This window comes from Enhydra lutris, unplaced genomic scaffold (genome assembly GCF_002288905.1).
Source record: "Enhydra lutris kenyoni isolate GAN:26980312 unplaced genomic scaffold, ASM228890v2 scaffoldscaffold7, whole genome shotgun sequence".
Classification (NCBI taxonomy): domain Eukaryota; kingdom Metazoa; phylum Chordata; class Mammalia; order Carnivora; family Mustelidae; genus Enhydra; species Enhydra lutris.
The window spans coordinates 32,095,499-32,107,059 of record NW_019154091.1 but is presented as its reverse complement, the minus strand read 5'-3'; the positions used below and the strand labels follow the sequence as shown (position 1 = coordinate 32,107,059).

Here is an 11,561-nt window from a genome sequence, read left to right as displayed (position 1 = left end):
TCTGTAGATACCATAAATTCTGCATCAATCAGTCTTAAGTACTAATGAGTGCAGACACCAACAGCAATTCATATCAGTTGCAGCTGTGCCAAGAGCAGCCCAATTTCTTTTTTTTTTTAAAGATTTAATTTATTTATTTAACAGAGAGAAAGAGAGAGAGATTACAAGTAGGCAGAGCAGCAGGCAGAGAGGGGAAGAAGCAGGCTCCCTGCTGAGCAGAGAGCCCAATGCGGGGCTTGATCACAGGAGCCTGAGATCATGACCTGAGCCGAAGGCAGAGGCTTAACCCACTGAGCCACCCAGGTGCCCCCCAATTTCTTTTCAATCTTGCCTGATCGAGATTGAAAATTTTGGAATCCAGTCTCACCCACTCTTACTTAGCTACCCAGTAATCAATATAATGACCCCTGATTTTTTTCAAGGACTTAACTGACTCCTTTAAACCAACTATTTCACTTTACTCAACACTATTTCCTACTGTTGTGAAAGGGTTAAGTGAAATAGCTGAGAAGGAAGTCCCAGGCACTTAGCCCTTTCTGTCCTTGATACTCACAATCTTGCCACCAAAGCCAGCAAAACTGATCTCATTATATCCATTATCCTTGTTTATGTCAGTGATCATAAGAAGTCTAAGACTCACAACGCACCTTTATGTACCTCCCCTTTTATGACCTCCCCCTCCTATCCCTACTCACTGGGTCTTCTGAAACTCACAGTCCAGCACCAACTAAAATCATCATATCTCAACTTTCTCATACTCCAAAGATTCTCCCCTAAGGACACTGCTTTCCTTTCATCTCCTTCAAAGGTTGGCTGATTTTCTCTCTCTCATCTTTTAGGCCTGGAGGTGGGGCAGATATCCTTACTTCTAATCATTTCTTCACCCTCCTTCAGCAATGTGGATATATTCCTTTCCCTCTTTAATCAGCTCAGAGCTTATCACCAATTTACTATTCCCATGACCTCCTTGTCTTCTTCTTTTGTCCTACTTCCTTGGCCAAATTAAGTCTGCTAAATGTAACTCTCTGCCTACTCTCAATCTTCACCCACAGCTCTATATAAATGGAGAAAAACAGTTATACCAGCTGATGTCCCTTAACTTCATGAACTGTGGACTTCAAGTGGGTCCTTAAAGCTGCCTGGTAATCCACATTGCCCTCCCTTGATCTGTTCATTCTTCTGCTCTTCCCAAGCCTCCAATACTTCCTCTCTAAACTTCAATCTCTTTCACTGAGAAAACTCTAAACAACTAGCTAAAATTTCCAAAACTTCTCACCATCACATTTAGCCACTTGCCAAAATCAGAATCCACATAATCTACTTTATCACATATTAAGAAAAATAAACTTTCTATGTACCTGCCTAAAGCCAATTCCTCCTGTGTCCTCAGTTGCACTCTCTTACTTAGTCATGGAACCACTCTGCACATCTCCCCTCTCTGTCCTACACTGTCTATTATTTTTTCCTTAGTTAGATTATTTCCACCAACGCATAAACATGAGGTTTCTTCCCCCAATCAAAAGTAACAACCAAAAAATTTAAAACTTCTTTTGATCACTCTTACCTTGACAGCTACCCTTTCCTTTACTCTCCTTTGCAGCAAAACTTCTAAGAAGAGTTACTCATGGTTGTTGTCTGTAATGTTTCTCTTAAACCCCTTGCAATCAGGCTTTCAACCTCATCCTACATCAGAATTGCTCTTGTCCAAGATCAACAGTGGCCTCTGCTTTGCTGAATCAAGGGGTCAGTTCTCAGTCCTCATCTGACTAGACCAACCTGAACTTGACAAATTTATTCCTGAAACACTTTCTTCACTTGGTTTTCAGGATGTCTCACTTTTTTGGTTGTCCTCTTATTTCACTGACCATTTCTTTTCAGTCTCCCTCATGGGCTGTCCCTAGCCTCTTAATGATGACATGCCTGGAAACTCAATCCTTGCACTCCTCTTCACTCTGTAAACTCATGACCTTCATGAGTTCACCTGGTATTAGGTCTTTAAATAACCTCTCTATGCCTCAACTCCCAAATTTATATCAATTGTCCAGACTTCTTTACCAACTTCAGACTGATCTGGCCAGTTGCCTCCTCAGCACCTTCACTTAGAATTCTAATGGACATCTTAAACTTCATATTCAAAATTGAACTGACTTTCCTCCCCAAACCTGCTCACTCCAGTTTCCCCATCTCAGTTGATGGCAGCTTCATTTTTTTTAGTTGCTCAGTCAAAAAATTTGAGTTATTCTTGACTCATTCTGCTCCTATACACTGGTCTACTGACTTTTCTTATACCATGCAAGGCAAATCTCTACTTTAGAGCCTTTGCAAGGATGTTCCCCTTGCCTGGAATCCAAGTGGCTATCTCCCTTGCCTATTACAAGTGCTTCCTCAAATGTCATCTCTTCAATGAAGTCAACTCTAATCACTCCGTTTAAACCTATAGCCCACTCACTTAGCCTTACATATAATTTTCCCAATTTCCCCCATCCTGCTTTACTCTTTTTGCATAGCACCTAACACCTTCTAACATAACATGCAATTTACTAATATTTTATGTATTTGGTTTATTATCTGTCTCCCCTGGCTAAATTTTAAATTCTCCAAGGGCAGGGATTTCTGTCCTGTTCCCGGTGTTATCTTAAATATCTAGAACATCACGAGGCACATAGTAGTTGCTCCATTAAATATTTCTATTTTTTTTTTTTAATATTGTATTTATTTATTTGACAGAGAGACACAGCGAGAGAGGGAACACAAGCAGGGGGAGTGAAAGAGGGAGAAGCAGGCTTCCCACCAAGCCGGGAGCCTGATGTGGGGCTCGATCCCAGAATCCTGGGATCATGACCTGAGCCGAAGGCAGATGCTTAACGACTGAGCCACCCAGGTTCCCCTCCAATAAATATTTCTTGAATGAAAGAATGAACTTTCACCACAATATTATGAGAAAGTCACAATTATTCTTCTTTATCACCTGAGGAAACTGCAGCTTGGAATTAATTAAAACTTATACCACCTGTAATGGTGGGACCAAGACTCCAATCCAGGCCTCTCTCCTTAGAGCTCACACTCACTATTCCATACCCAGTGGTATTTGCCCAAGGTAGACAGAGGAGATGGGGGATACCTATGTAAATGATGCAATAGGGATTTGAGGAAGTGACAGAAATAAATCTTTGCATGCCAAGCTAAACAATTTGGACTACTTTCTATGGCAGACTCTCTGAAGTAAATGGTAACATGATTAAATTTATATTTTGGAAAGAGAACTCAAACAGCTGTCAGATGGTGCAAAGGAAGCCAAGAAATTCCCAGTGGAGAAAAGTAGCACATTTGGGGCTTCATTCAATTCTAAGATTTCCACAGCTAAAAAATGACTTTCTTCCTACTAATTCATTAGAGTGTAGTTCATTTACCCCAGTCCTCACTTATAAGTCTGACACAGCACAAATCATTGTGAAATTATACTTTATTCATATATATTAAATATTGATAAACTAAACAAATTAATTACTTTCCATTTGGGTACAGTCATAGTTGTCAGTGGTATTCTGAAGCACCAGGCATGAGAAGAAATGCTATATTCTTAATCAGGAGACAAGTCGTATCACCTGACACATTCAAGTGTCATCTGACGTGCCATTAGAGCAGTGGCATATAATACAGACATGTTCCCGAGTAGGCAGCGCCTGGATGGCATCATTTCATTTATAAGTGCTCATGGTATCAAGTGAAATAAATGCATAACCCACAGGGTCTTAATTAAGTCAGCTGCCTAGTTGGTTCCTGAGATTATGCCTTGAAATCACAGTCTTGCCTAGTTGGTCAAAAAAAAGAAGGGAGGGGGTTGAGTGAAATAGTCACAGGATAAAGGAATTATAAATAATACATATATTAATAATCATTTTCATTACATAAAAGTTGCTATTATAAATACTTTGATTTATGAGTCTAAAAATATATCTTCATATAAATAATGTAAAATATTAAATATTAATAAATAGATTTAGATTTAAAAATTCAAATATTGCAGACAGGATGACCATTATTTCGATGCTCTGCGGCCGGGAAACACACTGTGACTCCTTTTCCGCTTCCTTAGGTTAGATCTTGGTGAGAGATCATTCATCACTTTGATGAGTTCATTTATCGCTTTGCGCTGGACCTGCAGATCATTCACCTATTGGGGAAGAAAGCAGCAAAATTAATTCCAGACATACAAGCCATCAGAATATTATGCTGTTAATATCATGAAAGTAGAAGTATTCCTTCAAAACAAATGATTTTCACTGACAATATATTATCTTAATACACAATGGTGGTTTCTTCACTTATTAAGATGAAAATTATAAATAAATTGCCAGTTATGCTGTAATATGATGGGATACATGATACATCCTCAAATTTACTGCCATGGAATTCTCAAAATTATATAGTGAAAAGAGCCTTAGTGGAGTGAAGTGGAGTGACAAAAAATGTGGGTTTGAATACTGTGTACAATAACTCTGATTTTAAACCAGTCACTTGACCTCTCTGAACTTCTGTTTTCTCATCTAAACAATGAGGAGATTATTTCAATCATCTCTAGGCTCCCTACCAATTCTATCCACCTTGTACTTTAATTAGTCTTTGCTGTAAGTATCAAATGAGTTACTATAGGTCAATGGTTCTCACTTTTAGTGTGTTGCAGAATAACCTGGAGACCTAATGAAGAACTCAGAGACCCAGATGCATGAAGTCAGAGAAGACCTATGCAGTTGGGTGGTTATTAAGCTCCCCAGGTGATTCTGTTACTCACCAAAGTTTGAGAACCACCAATATAGGTTCAGCACTTTGTAAACACCAAGTCTAAGATGAATACTATAATTTTTCATTTCCCCCCAATTTGGTCAGTTTCATCATTTCTACAATGGGATTAAAAATAAACACTAAGCAGGGATGCCTGGGTGGCTCAGTTGGTTAAGCAGCTGCCTTCGGCTCAGGTCATGATCCCAGCGTCCTGGGATCGAGTCCCACATCGGGCTCCTTGCTCATCAGGGAGCCTGCTTCTCCCTCTGCCTCTGCCTGCCATTCTGTCTGCCTGTGCTTGCTCTCTCTCCCTCTCTCTCTCTCTGACAAATAAATAAATAAAATCTTTAAAAAATAAATAAATAAAAATAAACACTAAGCATATTCATATGGCAATAAGCAATTACTAGCACAAACTTTTAAAATTAGGGATTGCAGCGAATTTCACTGCACCTTTCTATCCAAGCAAATTCAACTATTTCCTCACTCTAATCTGCAGGACCATTTAGGTGAGTTCACCTTTATTAAAATGGGGACCATTTACTTTCATCTTGGCTCTGCCACTATGTTTCTTTCTAATACTGGAAACACTGTGACCACCTTGCCACACTTCTGAGAATAACTAGAGGGATTCTAGGCTTCAAGACTAATTATTAAAAAGCATAACATTCTTAAATACTGGCAACTCAGCCAAAGGAGACAGTGGTTGAGACCTCACTCAAATTGCCCATTATGAAACAGGAGGCTTGGAGCTTCCAGAAGGATGGGACCCACAGATTTTTTTCAAGGCCCCGTTACAGCAGAGTAGGAAAAAGTTTCTACCAGCTGTGTTTTCCAGTGATAAGTTTTACTTTCCAGTGTTCCGAGTATCACCAAGAAACCAAGAGACTCATCTAGGACTGAACAGCAAGCAAAGGGCAGCCCTGAGTTAGGAACAAGTGCTTTTTCAGTCTCCAGCCTGGGGTCAGAAGGGATCCGCTGACCATTGGAAAACACTATCAGTGGAAAATGGTAATGGTCTTAATAATTTTCCAAACCACTTCTGTACCGTCTAACGTACTCGAGACTAGAGAAATCCTGAAGAACAAGCCCTTATCTGATCTGAGAGGGGTGAGAGACAGGCCAAGGAAGAATGACAGCTGCCACACATCCTTAGAGGACAAGTCATCACAAGACCCTGGCCTTTCTCATTCAAATTTTGTACATCAAAGCCAAACCCAAAAGAATCTAGTGGCCTTTGTCTCCTAGATAAAATTTTGGAAAATGTGATTTATCTTTATGCTTCAAAGTTATCTCTCAGCTTCTGGAAGCCATAACTTTAAAGACTCAAGGCAGTTTCATGAGATAAGGCTTGACAAGCTAAGGATCTCTCCAGCTAAGATAGCTAAGTATCCAAAAGTTGATACAACAATTTCTTCATAAGGTATAAATTCTATTTTCTTCTCTAAAAACAAACACTCTCTCTGCTACTTGGGCTGTACCATATGAGAGGCTGACCAGAGCCTGGCAAGAGAATGTGCTTAGTGCCTTTTCAGAGACCAGAGTTTTTTGCTATCTCGTTCTCTTTTTCTACCCATGGCATGGTACAGTTTTAGAGCAAAGGAGAACAGAGAAATTAGAGTGAACCCAAAAGCCTCTTTTCAGGGTGAGGAAAGGGAGCCCTAGCCAAGCCTGTGATTCATCTGGGGTCACAAGTTTACTTGGTGACCAATGTGGGAGGAGGACACAAATCCTCTCCACCCCCCCACCCCTGCCCTTTCCATTAAGACCTGCAGTCTCCCAGCCTAAGCAGGACACTTCCATCACACAAATGAGGAGCAATGAGAGAAGTTCTTCTCAGCACTCCCCTTGGCTCCTTCACTACCTCCTCCTCACAGGATTTGTCCATTCACCTGTCTCTGCACAAAGACGCAACGCCAGCATTTCCCCCCAACTCACAAAATTAAATGATTTCCATATTGACTTGGCAAAGTCACCCACAAGCACAAATGGAATTACTAAGGAAAAGTTCTGGCCATGGGTTCACTTCACAGTTTTAACAACTATACCCAGTAGCTAATCTACTTTCTGGAAATTCTGTGTTTTGCAAGAGCCTCTGCAATGAAATCAAAGAAAGAATTAAGATCAACTCACGGGAATTCGAATCAGCTTAAGGAAGTCCTCCCGCTTACTGCTGCTGCTATTGAAGAACCTGACAAGCATGTCTTCCTTGATGGTATCCATGCTCCTTTGAATGATCTGGTTATCTTTAAAGTTTTCAAACAGTTTCAAGTAGAAAGAGACAATTTGGCTTTGAATGATTGTTCTGTCACTCTCCTTGGAAGAAAAGAGCACAAAGAAAGGTTGCTATGAATTTATGCCTCAGAAAACAAGCAACAGGGAAAGCAACAAAATGGAAAAACTCAGTTTACCTCTCTCCAGTTCTTCAAAATATCTAAGAAAAGAGGCCCACCATCTGCTACATCTGGATTACTTGCATTCTAAAAAAGAAGAAAGAAAAATGGTTTACAATCCCTAAAAATGTACTTCAAGTTTTATTGCTGACAATATCCACTAATTTTCTTTTCAACCGTATTTAGTAAAGCTGGTATGTTGGATATAACCAAATACTATCACGACATTTTATCTTCTTATTTCCTAGTATAGCCCTTAAATTTCAATATTACAAATGAACTCAACAAGGCCAGTGATAGTTCAATTGTCCCAAATAACTATAGTAAGGAAAGGAAAGTATTTTCAAGCCTAGTTAAAAAAGAAAAAAAAAATCGGCAAAATCATCGCACTATAAAATACTGCCCCCCTATGGTACTGGTCTCCATAACATCTACTGATGTCCTCCTATACGGTATTACCAGCTTTAAAAGATAATTCCGTGTGTGTGTGTGTGTGTGTGTGTGTGTGTGTGTGTGTGTGTGAAATTGTTTAGATGATGTAAGAATAAAAAAACTTGAGAATGTTTGAATATAATAGCTACAATTATAATAGCTACATTTTGGACAAGTCATAAAATATTTAAAATGTAAAAATTATTTTAATTAACCACAAATAACATTTTTAAAAGCTCGTAAAACAAAACAAACTAAAATTTTCATATAAGCCAGATTATAACTCCTACAAAATCTCAGCAAGTAACTGAGTTCAAGTATAATCCATAGATAACATAGACAGGGCAGTATAACTTTGAAACCATTGTTTGGAGAGAAACACCTATAATTTTTTTAAGCCAAAACTTGAAGGACCTCATATTGTTTAATTGATCAATTCAGATTACCATGTTTCATGCTAATCTTGACCTTTTATTGCACCCCACTAGTACTCTAAGAAGTCAGAAACTAATAGTCGTTTCAATATGCATATTACTTGACATCACAGTTGAATTCTCACCACAAAATTATCAACATTGTGCTTTATATCCGTATTATTCCCATCTTTTGGGAGATTAGTGAAAGCCCCTATGTCTCTATAGCACATTGAGCAGAGGATAAAAGCACTATCTAGATCATTTAGTTAAAAATATGCATAGTAAACAGTCAAAATAACACCAAGTCTTCTCAAGATGACTATGGCCTAGAGATGTCAGCGTATCATAGAGACAACTCCCAGTCAACATTCAGTCATTTCAACACCAGCAAGTGTTATTAAAAGATCATACTTACAAAATATTCCTTTAGGTCTTCTATTTCTTTAAAAAACATGGCCTGACAGTAATAGCCAGAAGAACAGAAAATCACGCAAAGCTGAAAAGCTAAGATATAGTTTGTATAATTCATTGTTTCGTAGTTAGGCTGAAGTAGTTGAAATCAATAGCTCCCAGTTTAAGTTGATCAGGTCCGAAAGACTCAGCTGATCTTTTGTTTCTAATAGCCGACCTACAGACAATCAGAAAACTGTACTGCATCTCCTTCTGCTGCTGGTATTTATACCTAGTTGAAGTCCTCAGGATTACGTATTTTCACAAGTTTTTTTTTTTAGATGAGATGGTGACAGATAGGCGGAGATGCTAGTTTGTATTAATAACTATGGTTTTGTGGCATTTTGGTGTTGTAGTTAGAGTTTCCTTTCAACTACTTGGGTCTTTTGACGATGAGGCAGACCCGTTATGCCCACCTGTGCCATTCTTGTGGGATCCTTTGAAAGCACTTTTACTTCACACCATTCATGGATTGGAAACTTTTTTGCATCTCTATCCTTTGCCCTTGTAAATTGTTGAGTTGTTGTCCACAGAGCACATTGATCATTTGTTTGTGGTCAGGAGCAAGTATAAAAGGAAATTCTAGAGGAGCTCAAACTTTTACAAAGGGGGGGGGTGCCTTTTAAAATTTTTCTTGCAAATGACCAGAAAGCAAGGAAAGAGTGTGGTTAAAAAGCCAAAGTGGTAAGGAAGTCCTTCATCAAAGTTGGTTAGTAAAATATCTACCACAACTTTGTATTGCCCTGGACCAATACTTACCAATAGAAATAATAGAAGAAGAACAAGAACAAGAACAAGAAAAACAAGAACAAGAAGAACAAGAACAAGAAGAACAAGAACAAGAACAAGAACAAGAACAAGAATAAGAACAAGAAGAACAAGAAGAACAAGAAGAAAAAGGAGAAGTAGAGGAAGAAGGAGGAGGAGGAGGAGGAGAAGAAAAAGGAGAAGGAGGAGGAGGAGGAGAAGAAAAAGGAGAAGAAGGAGGAGGAGAAGAAGTACAAGGAGGAAAAGAAGAAGGAGAAAAGGAAGAAGGAGGAGGAGGAGAAGGAGAAGAAGAAGAGGAAGAAGAAGGAGAATGAGGGGAAGGAGAAGAAGGGGAAGGAGAGGAAGAAGAAGAAGAAAAGTAAAAAGAAATAGATAAAAAATAACTTAAAAAATATGTTGTATTTAATCCAATACATCCCCAAATCATTTTAATATGTATCAACACACAAAATTTATTAGTAAGATATTTTACCTTTCTTTGTCATATTAAATCCTAAAAATCCAGCATGGATTTTATACCTATAGCACATGTCAGTTTGGACTAGTCATATTCCAAATGCTCAATAGCCACATGTGGCTAGAGGCTACCCTATTGAACAGTGTAGCTTGGATGGTCAATTGTTCCAATTAACCATTAATAATGGAGAATCTTTTTCTTTTCTTTTTTTTATATCTTTTCTTTCCACATACAAAAAAAAAAAAAAAAAAAAAAGCCAGGATTCTTTCTCCTCCTTTCCTCCCTCAATAATTCATTTTTGAAGTAAAACGCTCAGGATGGTACAGAAGGTCCTCCACTCTTTGGTTCCAACCCATATTGCACTTGTACCTGTACTCTGCATACATCTGGAGTATTGTGTTATGGATGCAGACTTGAATCCTGGCTCCATGACTATCTGGCTATGTGATTTTGAGGAAGCGTCTTAATTCTTCTAAGACTTAGTTTCCTTACCTTTAAAATGAAACTAATATTAGTATCTCCTTCTAGACTTCAGTTGAAAGTTAAATTACTTGGTACACATGAAGTACTAAGAATTTTACCTGGCATGCAGTCAGGCACCCAATAAGTTATCTATTGTTATTTGGGCAGGTTAGATGACCAGTCGTTCCTTAAAACAACACATCCTGAACCTTTGCTTACACTATTCCTTTGTTTGGTCTTGAGTTCCCTTCCCCGTCATTGGCCACCGGGAATGATACCCATCCATCCAAGCCTTGCCTAAAAATACATTATTTCCATAAGTTCTCCCCAAATTTACTTCTTAAAATTAACCTTATATCCTCCATTCAGTCCTAGCACTTGCTTCATACTTTTTTAAGAGCCCTGGCCCCTCATTCTCAGTTACTCAGGTATTCTCTCCCCTGTTAGACCAAGTTTTTTAAAACCAGAAATTGTTGTATTGCTTCTATAACCATCTCTCATTCCATAAAAGCATTTTAACATGGAGATGTACCCATAGACAGCTCTGAATAAATGTGAATCTGAATGCTTATTTGAAGATCTACTCTGAGTTCTTTTCCCTTAAGTTCTCATCATAATGCTCTCAAACCTAACCTGTAGGAAACTGGTTTTGAATTAAACAGGATTTATGGTCAATGTTGGAAACATAATGCTATGCCTCTTTAGCCAAATTCTGCTTACTGGGACAATCTCATGTATTATTTTATGTCCAAAAGGCCAGAAAACTCTTTGAGGGGGCTATCTTCCCAAAGAATAAACAAGATCAAAACCTACCTGTGGGACAAAAGTCTCATGTTAAGCAAGTGAAAAGTATAGAAATTATAATGCTGGCCACAAAGCTTTATTGTAGCTCTCCTCAGAAAAAAAGTACAGCCCAGATAATGTGCTCACAGCATGACATAGTGGCAAGAAATCCTTCTCAGAACCTTGGAACACTCTGCAGGCACTCACCACCATCTAAGAAACCAATGGCCAAACTTCTAGTTACTGGAAGGAATATTCCCAACTTTCTGAAAAGACGTAAAGATTGGTCTTGCCCATCCCTTGGTTTATCCACTGAAATATGGTGTTGGGGGTGAGGAGTTAAGAGCAGTGGGGGCCATAATTTGGAATTATATATAATCTGGGTGTTTGTAAATTGGGCATGCCTACTCAAAATTACAGATATATATTAAGCATGTGTTTACAATATGGTCAGATGTTTGCAATTGGTAACTACATGACTAAAATCCATCCTCTAATAACTATATAACATGACCAAGCACAGCACAGAATTATGGAATTAGGGAGATTATCTATGGCCCATTTCCTCACTTTTTAGATTTGTAAATCAAGACTCAGAAAAATAGTGATGTGCTTAAA

The 11,561-nt window shown here is 38.5% G+C and overlaps 1 protein-coding gene across 1 annotated transcript; it reads right to left on the bottom strand.

Annotated features, from left to right (window-relative positions):
* Positions 1 to 3,636: 3,636 nt before the first annotated feature.
* On the bottom strand, positions 3,637 to 8,632 carry LOC111142126 (interferon gamma). Its single transcript, XM_022495107.1, has 4 exons — positions 8,439 to 8,632; positions 7,194 to 7,262; positions 6,916 to 7,098; positions 3,637 to 4,174 (listed from the first exon to the last, which is right to left on the bottom strand). Exons 1-4 carry the CDS (start codon positions 8,550 to 8,552, stop codon positions 4,040 to 4,042), a joined length of 501 nt encoding a protein of 166 aa, XP_022350815.1. The 5' UTR covers positions 8,553 to 8,632; the 3' UTR covers positions 3,637 to 4,039.
* Positions 8,633 to 11,561: the final 2,929 nt, after the last annotated feature.